This window comes from Aquarana catesbeiana, linkage group LG08, assembly GCF_042186555.1.
Source record: "Aquarana catesbeiana isolate 2022-GZ linkage group LG08, ASM4218655v1, whole genome shotgun sequence".
Classification (NCBI taxonomy): domain Eukaryota; kingdom Metazoa; phylum Chordata; class Amphibia; order Anura; family Ranidae; genus Aquarana; species Aquarana catesbeiana.
The window spans coordinates 71875306-71893390 of record NC_133331.1 but is presented as its reverse complement, the minus strand read 5'-3'; the positions used below and the strand labels follow the sequence as shown (position 1 = coordinate 71893390).

Below are 18085 nucleotides of genomic sequence, written 5' to 3'. Positions count from 1 at the left end.
ATATTAGATCAAGAATTGTAATTACATGCCCTTGTTGAACAGGGGCTGAAAAATTGGGCCTTGGGCACTGGTGCTGGTGCCACAACACTGCAACCCCTCACAGATACTCTAGTTGGAATGCAGAAACGAGCCCTGCTGCAAAGTATTGCATCGAAAATTGTAATTACACGCCCCTGTTAAACAGGGGCTGAAAAATTGGGCCTTAGGCACTGGTGCTGGTGCCACAACACTGCAACCCCTCACAGATACTCTAGTTGGAACGCAGAAACGAGCCCTGCTGCAAAGTATTGCATCAAAAATTGTAATTACACGCCCCTGTTAAACAGGGGCTGAAAAATTGGGCCTTAGGCACTGGTGGTGGTGCCCAGAACCAAAAATGTTCTTACAAGCTATTAGCGTGATCATTGAGGAGGAAGAGGATAATTACTCAGGATAGTCATTCAGCATCAGCATAGGCAGTCTTTGAAGGGATCTGCATCAGCATCAGGTGCTTGGTAGCTGGTGGTGATCCAAGACAGATTCATTTTTATGAAGGTCAGTCGATCGACCGAGTCGGTGGACAGACGCACCCTGTGATCGGTTACAAAGCCTCCAGCAGCACTGAATGTGCGTTCCGAAAGAACACTGGATGCAGGACAGGCCAGTAGCTCAATTGCATACTGTGCAAGCTCTGGCCAGTGATCCATCCTCAAGACCCAGTAACCCAGAGGATTTTCGGTGGGAAAGGTGTCCAAGTCAGATCTTGCCCCTAGGTATTCCTGCGCCATGTAAAACAGACGCTGGCGATGGTTGCTGGAACCGATCATACCTTGGGGCTGCGGACTAAAAAATTGTCTGAACGCATCGGTCAGATGGCCACCTTCTCCACCGCTCCTTCTTTGACTGACCGAAGCCTCAGCAACACGTTGTCCAGAAACAGGAGTTTGTAACCTCCCAGTCTCTGGGAACGCGTTGCACAGACCTTTCTGCAAGGCCTCCCGAAGATGTTTCATCCTCTGCTCCCTCTGCGACTGCAAGATAAGGTCCGCAACCTTACCCTTGTAACGTGGATCAAGGAGGGTTGCCAGCCAGTATTGGTCCTTCTCCTTGATACCATGAATACGAGGATCCTTACGCAGGCTTTGCAGGATCAGGGAGGCCATGCAGCGTAGGTTTGCTGAGGCATTCGGTCCGGAGTCCTCTGGGTCACTAAGGACGACATGGTCCGCAGCCACCTCCTCCCAGCCACGTACAAGTCCATGTGTTTCTTGGGACTGATCCCTTAAAGACTGCAGCTGATGCTGAGTGCCAGGCTCCACCTCCATACTGACACAATCCTCCTCCTCCTCCTCTTCCTCGTCCTCTTCCTGTGTGATCGGCGGGCACGCAGGAACACTGTCTGGATAAAGGGGGCCTTGAGAGCTAAGGAAGTCCTCCTCTTCCTGCCTCTGTTCTGCCTCAAGTGCCCTGTCCATTATTCCACGCAGCGTGTGCTCCAACAGGTGGACAAGGGGGACAGTGTCACTGATGCATGCACTGTCACTGCTCACCATCCTCGTGGCCTCCTCAAATGGTGACAGGACAGTGCATGCATCCCTGATCATGGCCCACTGGCGTGGGGAAAAAAAAACAAGCTCCCCTGACCCTGTCTTGGTGCCATAGTCGCACAGGTACTCATTGATGGCCCTCTGCTGCATGTGCAGCATGGCCAACGTTGAGTTCCACCTGGTGGGCATGTCACAGATTGGGCGGTTCTTGGGCAGGTTAAACTCCTTTTGGAGATCTGCCAGCCGAGCACTAGCATTATATGACCGGCGAAAATGCACACAGACTTTCCTGGCCTGCCTCAGGACATCCTGTAAGCCCGGGTACCTGCCTAAGAACCGCTGCACCACCAAGTTAAGGACTTGAGCCAAACAGGGCACATGGGTCATTTGTCCCTGTCCGAGGGCAGAGAGGAGGTTGGTGCCATTGTCTCAAACCACCATTCCTGCCTTAAGTTGGCGTGGCATCAACCTCCTCTGAACCTGCCCCTGCAGAGCTGACAGAACCTCTGCCCCAGTGTGGCTCCTGTCCCCCAAGCACACCAGCTCAAGCACCGCATGGCATCTTTTGGCCTGCATACTTGCGTAGCCCATTGAACGGCTACGGAGTACCGCTGGTTCCGAGGAAAAAGCTCAGGAAGAGGCCATGGAGGAAGAAGAAGAGGAGGGGGTGGAGGAGAGAGGTGTGTCACAATCATTAGTAGTGGCATTTTGGAGGCATGGTGGCGGAACAACCTCCAACACTACTGCACCTTGTCCTGCATCCTTCCCAGCTGCCAGCAGAGTCACCCAATGCGTGGTGAAACTTAGGTAACATCCCTGTCCATGCCTGCTGGACCATGAGTCAGCGGTAATATGCACCTTACCGCTGACCGCCCTGTCCAGCGAGGCCAAGACATTGCCTTCCACATGCCGGTAGAGAGCCGGAATCGCCTTCCGTGAGAAAAAGTGGCGTTTGGGTACCTGCCACTGACGAAACCGCACATTCCACAAACTCACGGAAGGGGGCAGAGTCTACCAACTGAAAAGGCAGCAGTTGAAGTGCTAGCAATTTTGCCAAGCTAGCATTCAACCACTGGGCATGTGGATGGCTGGGAGCGAACTTCTTTCGGTGGTGCAGCAGCTGGGGCAGGGAAATTTGCCTGGTACAATCTGACGTCGGTGTACCGAAAGCAGATTGCTCACAAGTACTTAGCTGTGACACACCTAATTCTACACCTTCATTCCTCTCAGTGCAGATTTCAGAGACGACTGAAGGTATAGTGGGGTTGGAGATCTCAGCTGATGAGGAGCAAGGAGAGGTCCTCTTTGTTCTTTGGTGTGGGTCTTTTAGATACGCTTGCCAGCGAACTGCATGGCAGGTCAACATATGTCTGGTCAAGCATGTGGTGCCCAAGCGGGAGATGTTTTGGCCACGCGAGATACGCTTGAGACATATGTTGCGAATAGCAGCGCTGCGATCTGATGCACTTGTCTCAAAAAAGGCCCACACCAAAGAACTTTTTGAATAACGCGCAGATACTGCAGCGCCCTGCACATGCGGAGCTTTGGGGTGTGATGCAGTCAGTGTGCTGCCCTTAGGATGGCCCCTGAAGGGCATCCTGCCTCGTTGGTGATGTGCCGCCTCCTCCTCCTCCTCCTCTCTCCTATCAGGCACCCACGTTGAGTCAGTGACCTCATCATCCCCTCCCTCCTCATCACTGAAGCAAACCTGGCAGTATGCTGCAGCAGGGGGAGCATAACTGCCAGATTGCTGTCCTTCTTGGGCACCCCCTCTGTCCGTGCTCACGTTACTGCCTTCATCTAGCTCAGTATCATCATCAGAGCCTTCCAAACGCTGGGCATCCTCCTGGAGCATGTACCCAACACTGTGGTCAAACAGTTGGAGGGACTCCTCAGGAGGACATGGTGGGGCTAGGGAAGGAGTCACTGATGACATTGAGCCAAGGGAAGAGGCCGCTGCTTTGCCAGACAAAGTACCCTGAGCATGGGTGAGAGAGGATGAGGAGGATGAGGACGGCTTGGTCATCCACTCGACCAAGTCTTCCGCATGTTGCGGCTCAACATGGCCAGCTACCGAAAAAAAGGCCAAGCGTGTCCCACGGCCACGTGCTGATGAGGAGGCCACGACCAGCACTGTTGCCTCTAGACACAGAGCCTGTTTGCCCTCTTTTATTGGCTTGTGACTGTCTGCCTCTCCTTGTTGGCCTTCCAGACATACTAATGGCCTGTAGCTGCACTAAGCTGGGATATATATATATATATAGCAAAATCAACTGCCTGCCTGTAGTATGAGAACCCCACCAACCTTCTACAGGTAGCTTTAGCTGAACACTGTGCAGAGCTCGCAAAAAACTAACTTGTAGCTTATTTAGCTGCCTGCGGTAGTGATAGGATCAGGAAAACACCACCAACCTTCTACAGGTAGCTTTAGGTGAACACTGTGCAGAGCTCGCCAAAAAATAACTTGTAGGTTTAGCTGAACACTGTGAGGTGGACGCACTACACTAACTTGTAGCTTTAGCTGAACACTGTGAGGAGGACGCACTACACTAACTTGTAGCTTTAGCTGAACACTGTGCTGAGGTCTCACTACACTAACTTGTAGTTTTAGCTGAACACTGTGAGGAGGACGCACTACACTAACTTGTAGCTTTAGCTGAACACTGTGTAGAGGTCACACTACACTAACTTGTAGTTTTAGCTGAACACTGTGAGCAGGACGCACTACACTAACTTGTAGCTTTAGCTGAACACTGTGCAGAGGTCTCACTACACTAACTTGTAGCTTTAGCTGAACACTGTGCAGAGGTCGCACTACACTAACTTGTAGTTTTAGCTGAACACTGTGAGAAGGACGCACTACACTAACTTGTAGCTTTAGCTGAACACTGTGCAGAGGTCGCACTACACTAACTTGTAGTTTTAGCTGACCACTGTGAGGAGGACGCACTACCCTAACTTGTAGCTTTAGCTGAACACTGTGCAGAGGTCACACTAAACTAACTTGTAGCTTTAGCTGAACACTGTGAGGAGGAAGCACTACCCTAACTTGTAGCTTTAGCTGAACACTGTGCACTACACTAACTTGTAGTTTTTGCTGAACACTGTGCAGAGGTCACACTAAACTAACTTGTAGCTTTAACTGAACACTGTGAGGAGGACGCACTACACTTACTGTAAATAGTCTAGCTGCCTGACTGTGGTACTAATAGGATCAAAAGAACACCAGAAATTTTCTTCAGGTAGCTGTAAATACTGTAACAAGACAAGCCTGCCTGTCAGTAGGAAGATAACAGGAACAGATCTAGCTAAACTGAATACAGTGTATATATATATATATATATATATATATATATATATATATGCAACACCTGGGATGCATATATATACACAATACACTGTAAGTGCAGCTAACTCACTGACTGTCCTGCCTAATCTAGCTAACTCAAATGAAATGGCACTGTCTCTCTCTCTATCTCTCAGCACACCAGAACACACTACACAGGGCCGCCGTGCAGTCGGCCTTTTATAGTGTGGGGCATGTTCTAAACGCCCTGAGCCATAATTGGCCAAAGCCAGCCTGGCTTTGGCCAATTACAGCTCTCTCTACCGATGGCGCTGTGATTGGCCAAGCATGCGGGTCATAGTGCATGCTTGGCCAATCATCGGCCAGCAATGCACTGCGATGCAGCAGTGAATTATGGGCCGTGACGCGCCACACGAATTTGGTGCTAACGGCCCATAACTTTCGCAATTCGGCGAACGATCGAACAGCCGATGTTCGAGTCGAACATGGGTTTGACTCGAACGCGAAGCTCATCCCTAATGAGCCCCATGCGGCTCACAGCAGGGGTCTGGCGTGTCCTGGTTCACCGTTTCAGGTCGGATTTCAGCCCAAATTTTGGGCTGAATTCGGACCTGAAACGGACCAAAAGACGCACGTTTTTGTGCAAATCGCACTGGACCCGCTGTGAAGATGAGTGAACCGGCTCCATAGAGAGCCAGTCAAAATCTAAAGCATGGCTAGGTTATAAAAAAAAATCCCAAGCTTTGAACATCTCACAGAGCACTGTTCATCCATCATCAGAAAATGGAAAGAGTATGGCAGAACCGCAAACCTACCAAGACATGGCCGTCCACCTAAACTGACAGGCAGGGCAAGGAGAGCATTAATCAGAGAAGCAGCCAAGAGGCCCATGGTAACTCTGGACGAGCTGCAGAGATCCACAGCTCAGGTGGGAGAATCTGTCTACAGGACAACTATTAGTCATGTACTCCACAAATCTGGCCTTTATGGAAGAGCGGCAAGAAGAAAGTCATTGTTAAAAGAAAGCCATAAAAAGTCCTGTTTGCAGTTTGCGAGAATCCATGTGGAGGACATAGCAAACATGTGGAAGAAGGTGCTCTGATCAGATGAGACCAAAATTGAACTTTTTGGCCTAAAAGCAAAATGTGAGGTGGAAAACTAACACTGCACATCACCCTGAACACACCATCCCCACTGTAAAACACAGTGGTGGCAGCATTATGTTATGGGGAAGACTTTCTTCAGCAGGGACAGGGAAGCTGATCAGAGTTGATGGGAAGATGGATGGAGCCAAATACAGGGCAATCTTAGAAGAAAACCTGTTATGCAACGTACACACGGTCGGACTTTTCGACCGGACTGGTACGACAGACTTTCCGACGGACTTTTGACAGACTTCCACCTTTTTTTACGAACGGACTTGCCTACACACGACCAGACTTTCTGGCGGACCTATTTCCCGACGGAGTTACGGTGGACTTTCCAAATGAACGGACTTGCCCACACAAGAACAAGTCCGTTCATTTTGAACATGACTCGAGTACGATTGGACTAGAAAAGGAAGTCTTTTATCGGCGAGATTGACACCCTGCGAGCCCCATCGTGGGGCATACCAGGCCCTTAGGTCTGGTATGGATTTTAAAGGGAACCCCCTACGCCGAAAAAACGGCGTGTATTCCCCCCAAAATCCATACCAGACCTCTATCCGAGGACGCAGCCCGGCCGGTCAGGAAAGGGGGTGGGGTCGAGCGAGCGCCCCCCCCCTGAACCGTATCAGGCCGCATGCCCTCAACATGAGGGGGTGGGTGCTTTGGGGGAGGGGGCCCCCCACCCCAAAGCACCTTGTCCCCATATTTGATAAGGACAAGGGCCTCTTCCCGACAACCCTGGCCGTTGGTTGTCAAGGTTTGCAGGCGGGGGGCTTATCGGAATCCGGGAGCCCCAGCATGCCCCGGGACTGTGACGTCACCGCCTATATAAGTCACACAGCACACAGCGGGAGAGAGCGTCGTGTCAACATCGGAAGAAGAGAAGAGGGGAGAAGACAACGCAGAAGTCCGGGCCACCACCAGCAAAAGAGCGGCAAAAGAGCAGAAGATAGCGGAGGAGCCCGGCAGAAGAACTGGAGAATGGGAGAAGAGGCCGAACACCGGGACAAGAACCGAACATCGGGAGAAGAGGCCGGAGAGAGCGGAGAAGAACCAGACATTGGGAGAAGACGCCGGAGAAAGCGGAGAAGAACCGGACAACGGGAGAAGACGCCAGAGAGAGTGGAGAAGAACCGGACATCGGGAGAAGATGCCGGAGAGACCCCCGGAGCTGTCTAATAAATTAAAAACCTGTCTAGTGTGTTTTTTTTATTGACACTTTTTCCCTAGGTGAATGGGTAGGGGTATGATGTACCCCATACTCATTCACATAGGGTGGGGGGCGGGATCTGGGGGCCCCCTTATTAAAGGGGGCTCCCGGATTCTGATAAGCCCCCCGCCCGCAGACCCCGACAACCAACGGCCAGGGTTGTCGGGAAGAGGCCCTTGTCCTCATCAACATGGCATGTCCTCATCAACATCCCTAGGTGAATGGGTAGGGGTATGATGTACCCCATACTCATTCACATAGGGTGGGGGGCGGGATCTGGGGGCCCCCTTATTAAAGGGGGCTCCCGGATTCTGATAAGCCCCCCGCCCGCAGACCCCGACAACCAACGGCCAGGGTTGTCGGGAAGAGGCCCTTGTCCTCATCAACATGACAGGGTGCCCCCTTCCTCCAAAGCACCCACCCCCCCATGTTGAGGGCATGCGGCCTGGTACGGTTCAGGAGGGGGGGGCTCGCTCGTCCCCACCCCCTTTCCTGACCGGCCAGGCTGCGTGCTCGGATAGAGGTCTGGTATGGATTTTGGGGGGACCCCACGCCGTTTTTTCAGCGTAGGGGGTTCCCCTTAAAACCCACACCAGACCTAAGGGACATCGTCGCCTCCCCCTCGCGCTCGCCGCAATAGGAAAATTTGTTTTTCCTATTGCAGCGAGCGCGAGATGCAGTACCCTGCCCTTGCTTCGTATCTGGTCCGTTGGAACAGCATACAGACGAACGGGCTTTCCTTTAGGAACTGAGTCCGGCAGAGTTATGACGTAAAGATTTGAAGCAGGCTTCAAATCTAAAGTCCATCGGATTTCCGACCGAAACGGTCTGTCGGAAGTCCGATGCAGACCACACACGGTCGGATTGTCCGCCGGATTCGGTCCGTCGGACCAGTCCCGTCGGAAAGTCCGCCCGTGTGTACACGGCATGAGAGTATGCAAAAGACTTGAGACTGGGGCGGGGGTTCACCTTCCAGCAGGACAACGATGCTAAACATACAGCCAGAGCTACAATGGAATGGTTTAGATCAAAGCATATTCATGTGTTAGAATATCCCAGTTCAAGTCCAGACCTAAATCCAATTGAGAATCTGTGGCAAGACTTGAAAATTGCTGTTCATAGACGCTCTCCATCCAATCTGACAGAGCTTGAGCTATTTTGCAAAGAAGAATGGGCAAAAATGTCACTCTCTAGATGTGCAAAGCTGGTAGAGACATCCCCAAAAAGACTTGCAGCTGTAATTGCAGTGAAAGGAGGTTCTACAAAGTATTGACTCAGGGGGCTGAATACAAATGCACGCCACACTTTTCACATATCTATTTGTAAAACATTTTGAAAACCATTTATCATTTGCCTTCCACTTCACAATTATGTGCCACTTTGTGTTGGTCTATCACATAAAATCCCAATAAAATACATTTATGTTTTTGGTTGTAACCTGACAAAATGTGGAAAATTTCAAGGGGTATGAATACTTTTTCAAGACACTGTAAATTGTACCTGCTTATCTGCAACCCTCTCTCCTCTACAGTCCAGAATTTTTAAAGCTTGTCTGACATTCCCTAAATAAGGGGACAGACAGCTGAAATTACACTTTACAGAGCTCAGTGAGGGGAGTTCTGAGAGTTGATTGGAGGAAAGGTACACACCCCCCTTCACACAGCACACAGGAACATAACTGATGTTGTCAATCAGCTGGAGATCCCTCCTCTGTCACCATTTTTCTCTTGGTGTCAGGAAAACTTGTCAGAAATGATTCATGCTGATAACAGAGGAAAGAGGCGGCAGACGGAAATTAAACTTAGTGCTCTTAAATGTGACAAGTACACACTATAGAGGGATATGCTTTGTTCATATTTCACATCTGAGGTTTACATCCACTTTAAATCTGGGAGTCCTCAAATGTCCGAGGGGTCAAACCGAAAAGGCAAAATCAAGACTTTGGTGTCCACCAAAAAAAAAAAAAGAAAGAAGAGAGGCGGGAGAGGACTGTGGTCTGTGGTGGTAAACTAAAGAAAATGTAGGTAGAAAAAAGGAAATTAAATAATTTGCATCACATCTGGTGAGTTTGCAGTTACTCTGTAGGGTGAGACACAAAACCTTCCAGGTGCGCAAGTGGAGAAAACCCCCCGTTTCCTTACAGGTTAAAAACAGAAGGGCTACAAAGACCTTGTGCATTAAAGACACAATGATATTTAATAATAGAAAGTAAGGATTGCACTTACAGATTTCCTTTGATATACACTGTATTGTCAAAAGTATTGTTACGCCTGCCTGTATACTAATGGCATCCCAGTCTTAGTCCGTAGGGTTCAATATTGAGTTGGCCCATGCTTTGCAGCTATAACAGCTTCAACTCTTCTGGGAAGGCCGTCCACAAGGTTTAGGAGTGTGTCTATGAGAATGTTTGACCATTCTTCCAGAAGCGCATTTGTGAGGTCAGGTACTGATGTGGATGAGAAGGTCTGGCTTGCAGTCTCTGCTCTAATTCATCCGAAAGGTGTTTTGTCGGGTAGAGGTCAGGACTCTGTGCAGGCCAGTCAAGTTCCTCCACCCCAAATAAGCTCATCCATGTCTTTATGGACCTTGCTTTGTCCACTGGTCCAAATCATTTGGTGGAGGGGGGATTATGGTGTGGGGTTGTTTTTAAGGGGTTGGGTTTGGCCCCTTAGTTCCAGTGGAGAGAACTCTTAAGGTGGCAGCATACCAAGACATTTTGGACAATTTCATGCTTCCAACTTTGTGGGAACAGTTTGGGGATGGCCCCTTCCTGTTCCAACATGACTGCGCACCAGTCCACAAAGCAAGGTCCATAAAAACATGGGTGAGCGAATTTGGGGTGGAGGAAATTGACTGGCCTGCACAGAGTCTTGACCTCAACCCGATAGAACACATTTGGGATGAATTAGAGCGGAGACTGTGAGCCAGGCCTTCTTGTCCAACATCAGTGCCTGACCTCACAATAGTGCTTCTGGAAGAATGGTCAAACATTCCCATAGACACACTCCTAAACCTTGTGGACAGCCTTCCCAGAAGAGTTGAAGCTGTTATAGCTGCAAAGGATGGGCCAACTCAATATTGAACCCTACAGACTAATGCTGGCCATCAGGCATGTACTGGCCATGGGGACTACAGGGAGTTTCCCGGTGGGCCGATGGCTCAGTGGGCCGGTTTCAGTGACAGCCTGTCAAAGTAATGGCTTTCTTGGTTCTGCCTCATCTTCACGCAGTGATGTGAGAAAGATGAGAAAAATACAGAGGAGAATAAGTGAAATAATAAAAGAGGTTAGTGAGGACTCCTTAAGGATGTTATGCTACTTATTTTTTTTTGCACAATTGCGTATAGTTTATATACTGTTTTTGTGCTTGTTTGCACAATTAAAGTAGGCCAGTCTGGATGAATTCCAGGGCCAAATTTTTATCCCAGTCCAGCCCTGCTGGCCATACACTATACGAAACATCGGCCGAAAAATCGTTCGTATAGACACTTTGTTCGTTTTTCGGCAAGTTAATGGGCACAAATCGATAATCGTTTGTGACGTTTTTGTGGGAAAAAAACGAACGGGAAGTTTGGAAAATTTCTGCCGAACGTACGATAAATTGCAAGGTTAATGTGTTTCCCGTCCGAACTGTCTGCACTAGGTATATGTAAAAAAACGAACAAAAAATTATTTATTCATGTCCACTGAACAATTTATCGGTCATTATATGATGGCACGATCGTTTGCGGTCACGGTCGAACGTTCGTTTTTCGAAAATGGGTTCGGCCGATTTTCTGTATAGTGTATGGCCAGCATAAGACTGGGATGCAATTAACCACTTAAGGACCGCCCGCTGCAGATATACTACCTTTACGTCCTTTCGTGTAATAGATATTGTGGGTGTGCGCCGTCAGAATCAGGAACAGCGGTCTCTGTGTACTCCCTGTTAGTCCATCCCCCACACAGTTAGAAAGCACCTCCCTAGGACACACTTAACCCCTTGATCGCCCTTGGTGTTAACCCCTTCCCTGCCAGTGTCATTTATACAGTGATCAATGCATTTTTTTAGAACTGATCACTGTATTGGTGTCACTGGTCCCCAAAAACTGTCACTTAGGGTCAGATTTGTCCGCCGCAATGTCGCAGTCCCGCTACAAATTGCTGATCGCCGCCATTACCAGTAAAAACGATTAAAAAAAAGTAAAGTCCCAAAAAACTATACCTTGTTTTGTAGACGCTATAACGTTTGTGCAAACTAATCAATATACGTTTCTTGGGATTTTTTAAAACAAAAATATGTAGAAGAATACATATTGGCCTAAATTGATGAAGGAATTCGTTTTTTACTTTTTTTTTTTTTTTAGGATATGTATTATAGCAAAAAGTAAAAAATATTGTTTTGTTTTTTCAAAATTGTCGATCTTTTGTTGTTTATAGAGCAAAAAATAAAAACCGCAGAGGTGATCAAATACCACCAAAAGAAAGCTCTATTTGTGGGTAAAAAAGGACTTAAATTTTATTTGGATACAACGTCGCACGCCTGCACAATTGACGGTTCAAATAACGCAGCGCCGTATCGCAAAGGGGGTAAAACCTTCCAGTCCTTGAGTGGTTAAAGTTCATGTGCGTGTAAAGGCGGGTGTCCCTATACTTTTGACAATATAGTGTATCTTATGGTCCAGGTGGATGGTTTGCAATTTTAATCTACAGATCATGATGGGTGAAGATCTGGTTTGTTTAGTATCTATTTACTCGACTCAGCCTCATCTTTTATAATTTAACAAATATTTGGGGATTTTATTGTGTTTGTGTGCACTAAAATTAATTTGAAAGTATATATTTTTTTTTAAATATGCTGCAGATCTGATAAACAGTTGCTCTGCTATTGTGCAATATAATAAAAAAAATAAAATTGCAACTATTTTTGTTTTTGTCTTTGGTTTCTCTGATTTAAAAAAAAAAAAATCATGTTTATTGGTTTTAAGTGTATTTTAATGTAACGTCTTTTTTTTTCTTTTGGTATCTATTTACTTGACTCAGCCTCATCTTTATAATTTACAAAAAATTTGCATATTTAGTTTGAAAATATTTTTTACTGAAAATATAAATTGCTCAAAAATCATGCAACATAAGACATTTGCAACTATCATGTTTTTTTTCTTTGGGCGTTTTTGGAAATTATATAATGTTTAGTGTATTTTAGTGAATTTTAAGTATAAAAAATGACTTGGTATCTATTTACTTGAGGTAGACTCATCCTTATCTTTTATAATTTACTAAAAAAATGGAAATTTTAGCACACTAAAATTAATTTTAATGTATTTTTTTTCTTTTTTTACTGAAAATATTGATGTAATAACCATCACTGGCATTACTGTGAAGGCTTGCATCACAGTACTGCTGTTACTTTGAATTATTTTTATTTTTATTTTGTTGGAGGTATCAGATTTTTAAATGTAATATTTTTAGTAAGTATATGACATACTCTATAATTATTATATGTCTCATACTTGTATTTTTCAGGGGGAAATGATCAATGAAACAAGCTCAGCTTTGCCCATTTTCGCACCTACCCCACATCCTTGTCATGAACACACAGACGACTAAAAAAAATGGACTTTCTCCTGGTTTAACCCTTGTTATGTTTAAACATAATATGTAGGATGATATGTACAAGATACAATTTATGGGCAATGTTGGTGGACACCTGACTTCCACATCTACATGAGCTTGATGGACATCCTATTCCAAAATGTGTGCATTAATATGGACCCCTTTGTGGCTGGCTATAACAACCTTCACTCTGTACAAACCACTGAAGGTCCTCCACACAAAACTCACCAAACCATGTCTTTTTAGAGCTGGCTTTGTGCACAGGGGCGCAGTCATGCTGGAACAATAAAGGGCCTTTTCCAAACTGTTGCCACAAGCTTGGAGGCGTTTGATTGTCTAAAAACATATTTGTGTGCCGTAGTATTGCCAGTACTCTTCACTGGAAACACCTGAACTCAACATCTGGGAAGGCTGCCCTCATACGTATGAACATATAGGGGTTGATTTACTAAAAAAGGAAAGTGCAAAATCTAGTGCAGCTGTGCATGGTAACCAGTCAGTTTTAAAGGGGTTGTAAACCCTCATGGTTTTTTACCTTAATGCATTCTATGCATTAAGGTGAAATACCTTCTGTAGTGCTGCAGCCCCCGCTTTACTTACCTGAAAGCTGTAATCTTTCGGCCAGGAACGAGCACACCATCTCTAGCTGGTGTCTCGTGTCCTAATGGATAGATTGATAGCAGCGCAGCCATTGGCTCCCACTGCTGTCAATCAAATCCAATGATGCGGCGCTGGGGGGCGGGGCCGAGTCCTGCATTCTGAATGGACACAGATGCGGGATTTGGGAAGGCACCCGCAAGGGTGTCCACCAATGAGAGCGCTTTGCCAACGTGGACACTCGATGCAGGGAGGAGCCACCAGCACCGCTGGGGGACCCCAGAAGAGCAGGACCGGGGCCACTCTGTACAAAATGAACTGCACAGTGGAGGTAAGTATGACATGTTTGTTATTTAAAAAAAAAAAAAATGAGGGTTTACAAACCCTTTAACTTCAGCTTGTTCAATTCATCTTTGACAATAAAACCTGGAAGCTGATTGGTTTCTATGCAGAGCTGCACCAGAGTTTGCACTCTCCAGTTTTAGTAAATCAACCCCATAGTGTATGTAGGACAAATCCCTAGGAAAATAAGGGAAGAATCTGAAATCACAAGAGAAAAGTATAGTTCATTTATTGGACAATTAATGGTGTCCCAGAAAATGTATTTAAGTCAATGTACTGATTGATGAATGTCAGGGACTTTGACAGTCTACAAAAAGTAACTCATAATGCATTCTTTAAACAGACGTTGTCCTCCTAAAATTATTATGTCTAGATGACAAAGGGTCACTTAGTGCACTTTGCTATGTATCAGATCCCTTCTGTCCTGGAGGCTACCCCTGCCCCCCCCCCCCCCCCCCCATTCTCAGCTATGTGGCCCTTTACAAAGTCTGGCTGGTCTTCAAGTTTCTCCCAGCCTGATAATCAGCCATGATAAAGCTCTCCATCCTGCTTTATGTCTCCTAATCTGGGCTGATCAGACTGTATATATTCCAACTAAATACAGTAACCTGCAGCTTTGGCACCTACTGTACATACATATAGATACATGTATGCCCCATGCTTGCCAAGTCTGCAGTGCATGTGTGTTGGATGGATTCAGTAGTGAGTTGCAGGGCTGCTGTTAGAAATTATGGGGCCCCGTATAGTCTTCCTGATGGGACCCCCTCAACCCCGCCTATATCCCTCGCCCCCCCCCCCCCCCCCCAGAGGTGCAGCGAAACAGCGGCACTGACTTTATCTGCCTACACCCTGAAAATAAGTTCCTCCTCTAGGCCCCACCGTTGACATGATGGGGCTCAGAGAAATGTATTTTAAGTGCTGGTAAGCAAGTAGGAGTGGGGGCATGGTCTAGTAAAATCAATTTATTCATTTAGGAAGAAATTAACAATATAGCTGCTCCCCTGTTTAGTTGATGAGGCCTGGGCCCAGTACAGCAGGACCAGTTGTACTGCCTTATTAGCAGCCCTGGTGAATTGGTTCCTTATCATGTCTTTGGTGTATGCACAATCAGATAGGCTGGATCCAGTGTGATGGTGCCACAAGCAACCCGACTTTGCTCATCAAATCCACAGAGTATAACAGGAGCTACAGAAAGTGATAGAACAGGAGCTACTGAACCATGTTGGGCTGATCAGACTGTACTGTACTTGTACCACTTAATAATGAGATCCTGCATTTTGGGTTCATGGAGATGAATGGATTCAATGATGTAAGGTAGTTAATGGGTTGCTAATCACATCTTTGGTGCATGAGCAGTACAATTGGTTGGATCCATTGTGAGGTGTAATGGTGCTACCTGTAGACTGAATGGGGCAAGCCACCTCTCCCAGTAGAGGTTAGTAACATCTGTGGCAAGTATATATACTGTATATAGAGTTTCAGTGGGTTCCCCTCTTCCCCAAAGATAACATTTGTTCATAAAATCCAATGAATATAACGGGTAACATAATATGTATTTTTTTGTGTTGTGATAGTACTCCAGCATGTTGGGCTGATGTTCCTGTGCCAACTAATAATGGTAGCCCACAGCTTTGATGCGTGGAAATGCATGGAGACATGACACAAGTCTACATTGCATGCATGTTGGATATATTCAGCTAGGTCAAGTAGTGATTAGAGTTCGTATCACGTCTTTGGTGAATGAGCAGTTCAAATGGTTAGGTCCAGTGTGGGGTGAGGTTAGTGACATCTGGGGGAGGTATATATGGAGTTTCAGTGAGTGCCCTGACTCCACCAAGAGAACTTAAGTTCAACAAATCCATTGAATATAACAGGAGCTGTAGAAGGTACATTTTTTACCAGGTCCATGGTGTGCGGTTAGCATGTTGCCACCTCTCCCTTTATTAAGTTGTGTCCTCACATTATATTTGATCAAGGCCCAAATTATTATTGTCACCTAGAGACAGATGAGGCAGAGAACCTTGTTTTCTCTGTATACAGTATGAGCAGGGGAGTTGCTAGGTGGCAAAAAAGACCAGGGGCTTCAGCCCAAAGTCCAAGGGCGGAGGTGGCGGTGGACGTGGCGCAGGGTTTTTTGGCTGGGTGGTGTGGTTGTGTGGCGGGGGGGTAAGCTCACTTGCTGGTTGCTGCCTGGCTTACCAGTGCCCATCAATGCTAACCACTAAACTCACCTGCCTGACACACTGACCTACCTACCTGACATACATACACTGACCTAACACCTCACACGCACTGACCTACATACACTGAAACGCGCTGACCTACTTGACACGCACTGCCCTACCTGACACGCACTGACATACATAACTGACATGCACTGACCTACCCAACACACACTGACATACATGACTGACATGCACTGACCTACCTAACATACACTGACCTACCTGACATGCACTGACCTACCTGACATACACTGATCTACCTGACATACATACACTGACCTACCTGACACACACTGACCTACCTGACATACATACACTGACATGCACTGACCTACCTGACGTACACTGACCTACCTGACATGCACTGACTTACCTGACATGCACTGACCTACCTGACATACATACACTGATCTACATACATTTACGGTAGTGACACACACTGACCTACCTGACCAGGAGACTTCATGTGTCCTGCAGCAGCAGCTCAGCTCAGCCATGGTGTGCGGTGCCCCTCATCACAGCAGGCAGCCGGAGGAGAGGAGAGCCGAGCGCCGAGCGGAGATCGATGTGGCGCGGTGGCTGCATTGTAATTCCCACCTTCCGGAGCCTGCAGTGCCTATGGACATCACACCATTGGACCAGTGGGACATCCATCAGCGCTGCAGGCTCCAGAAGGCAGGACCTGCTATGTGACTCGGCCGCATTCGGCGGCACTCGGGGTCAGATCGGTCCCCGCTCGGTGGAGCTCGGGGCTATTAATATAACCGTGCCCACTCGAGACCTTGGGGCTTTTTGGGAACCCACTCGGGGCTTCAGCCACGTTCAGCCCCCCCCTGCCGACGCCACTGGGTATGAGCCAACCATTTTCCTCTTTAGTAGAGAGCTAGTCCTCTAGTAAAGTGACCTTTTCCTTCACCCATGCAAAACAAAGTAAGAATGTCACTTAGCTCTCCCTTCTACTTCGCACATACTAACCCATTTCTCCTTCCCCAACTGATCTATTCAGCTGCTTGAACCAGGCAAAGAGGGCCATATACAGTATATGTATATATATATATATATATATATATATATATATATATATATATATATATATATATATATATATATATACAGTATATATGGGCCATATAGTTTAAAACAGAAAGTAACAAAAAATCATAATATTAAAATGTAAAGAAAACATTCAAAAGCCATGCAGTGCACATATATTTTCCCACACGTTTCCCTATGAACGCACATTAATGAAGAACCCAAACCTCATTCTTATCACTAAAATAGAATTCAAGCCAAAACGGCACAGAGCCTGGGCCGTGAGCCTCGGGTCTTATACTAAGGATCGGGACCTGGGACTCCCGAGTCCTGGTCACCTGTCATAGCCACTAATTGGCTATGACAGCGATGAGTCACTGTGCAGCCTACCCATGTGTTTTCTTTCTCACCCTTGCAGGAGGGAAAGATGTTGTAAACAAACAAAAGTGTGTAAAAAAAATATTATTAATAAAAATTTTAAAAAAAGGAAAAAATAACTAGATCAAGGTTTGATCTAGGTCAGTGTCAGGGTTAGTGCTAGGTCCAAGGCAAGGGTCAAAGGTCAGGGTCAAAGATTTTTTTGATTTAGTATCAGTGTCAGTTAGTGTCAGTGTTTTTTTTAGATATAACACAAGAAAGCAAAATGCGCACTAAAGTTCCTGGGCCCTACTACAGGTGCAAATAACAAATAACACACACATATGTGGTATCCCTGCGATCATCAGGAGCGGGAGAATTTATTTTGGATTATTCTTTGGTGTTAAAATTATGGTAATAGCCCTAAATATACAGATGAATTAAAAAACAAAAATGTACTATTTTGTTTTCATTTTATAATACTAATAAAAATTTAAAAAAATCAGGAGATATCCATTACCATTTACCACCAAATGAAAGCTTGGTCTTGGTGCGATTTGGCCTGAAAAAAACAAGGTATCACTAAGATACACAAAGTAGTTGCGAACGTATATACAGTTTTACTAACACATGTCAAAATTGCAAAATTGGGTCTGGGCATTAAAGTGATACTAAAGTCTTGTTTTTTTTCTCATTTAAAAATAACAAACCTGTTATACTCACCTGCTCTGTGTAATGGTTTTTGTAT

General features: G+C 46.3%; 1 protein-coding gene across 1 annotated transcript in view; it reads left to right on the top strand.

Annotated features, from left to right (window-relative positions):
* Window positions 1–13217, top strand: part of LOC141105260 (putative DBH-like monooxygenase protein 2) — a 125649-nt gene extending 112432 nt beyond the window's left edge. The window contains exon 13 of the mRNA XM_073595144.1: window positions 12695–13217. Within this exon, the coding sequence (XP_073451245.1) occupies window positions 12695–12778 (84 nt within the window). The 3' untranslated portion in view covers window positions 12779–13217. The remainder of the gene's footprint in view (window positions 1–12694) is intronic.
* The last annotated feature ends 4868 nt before the right edge of the window (window positions 13218–18085 follow it).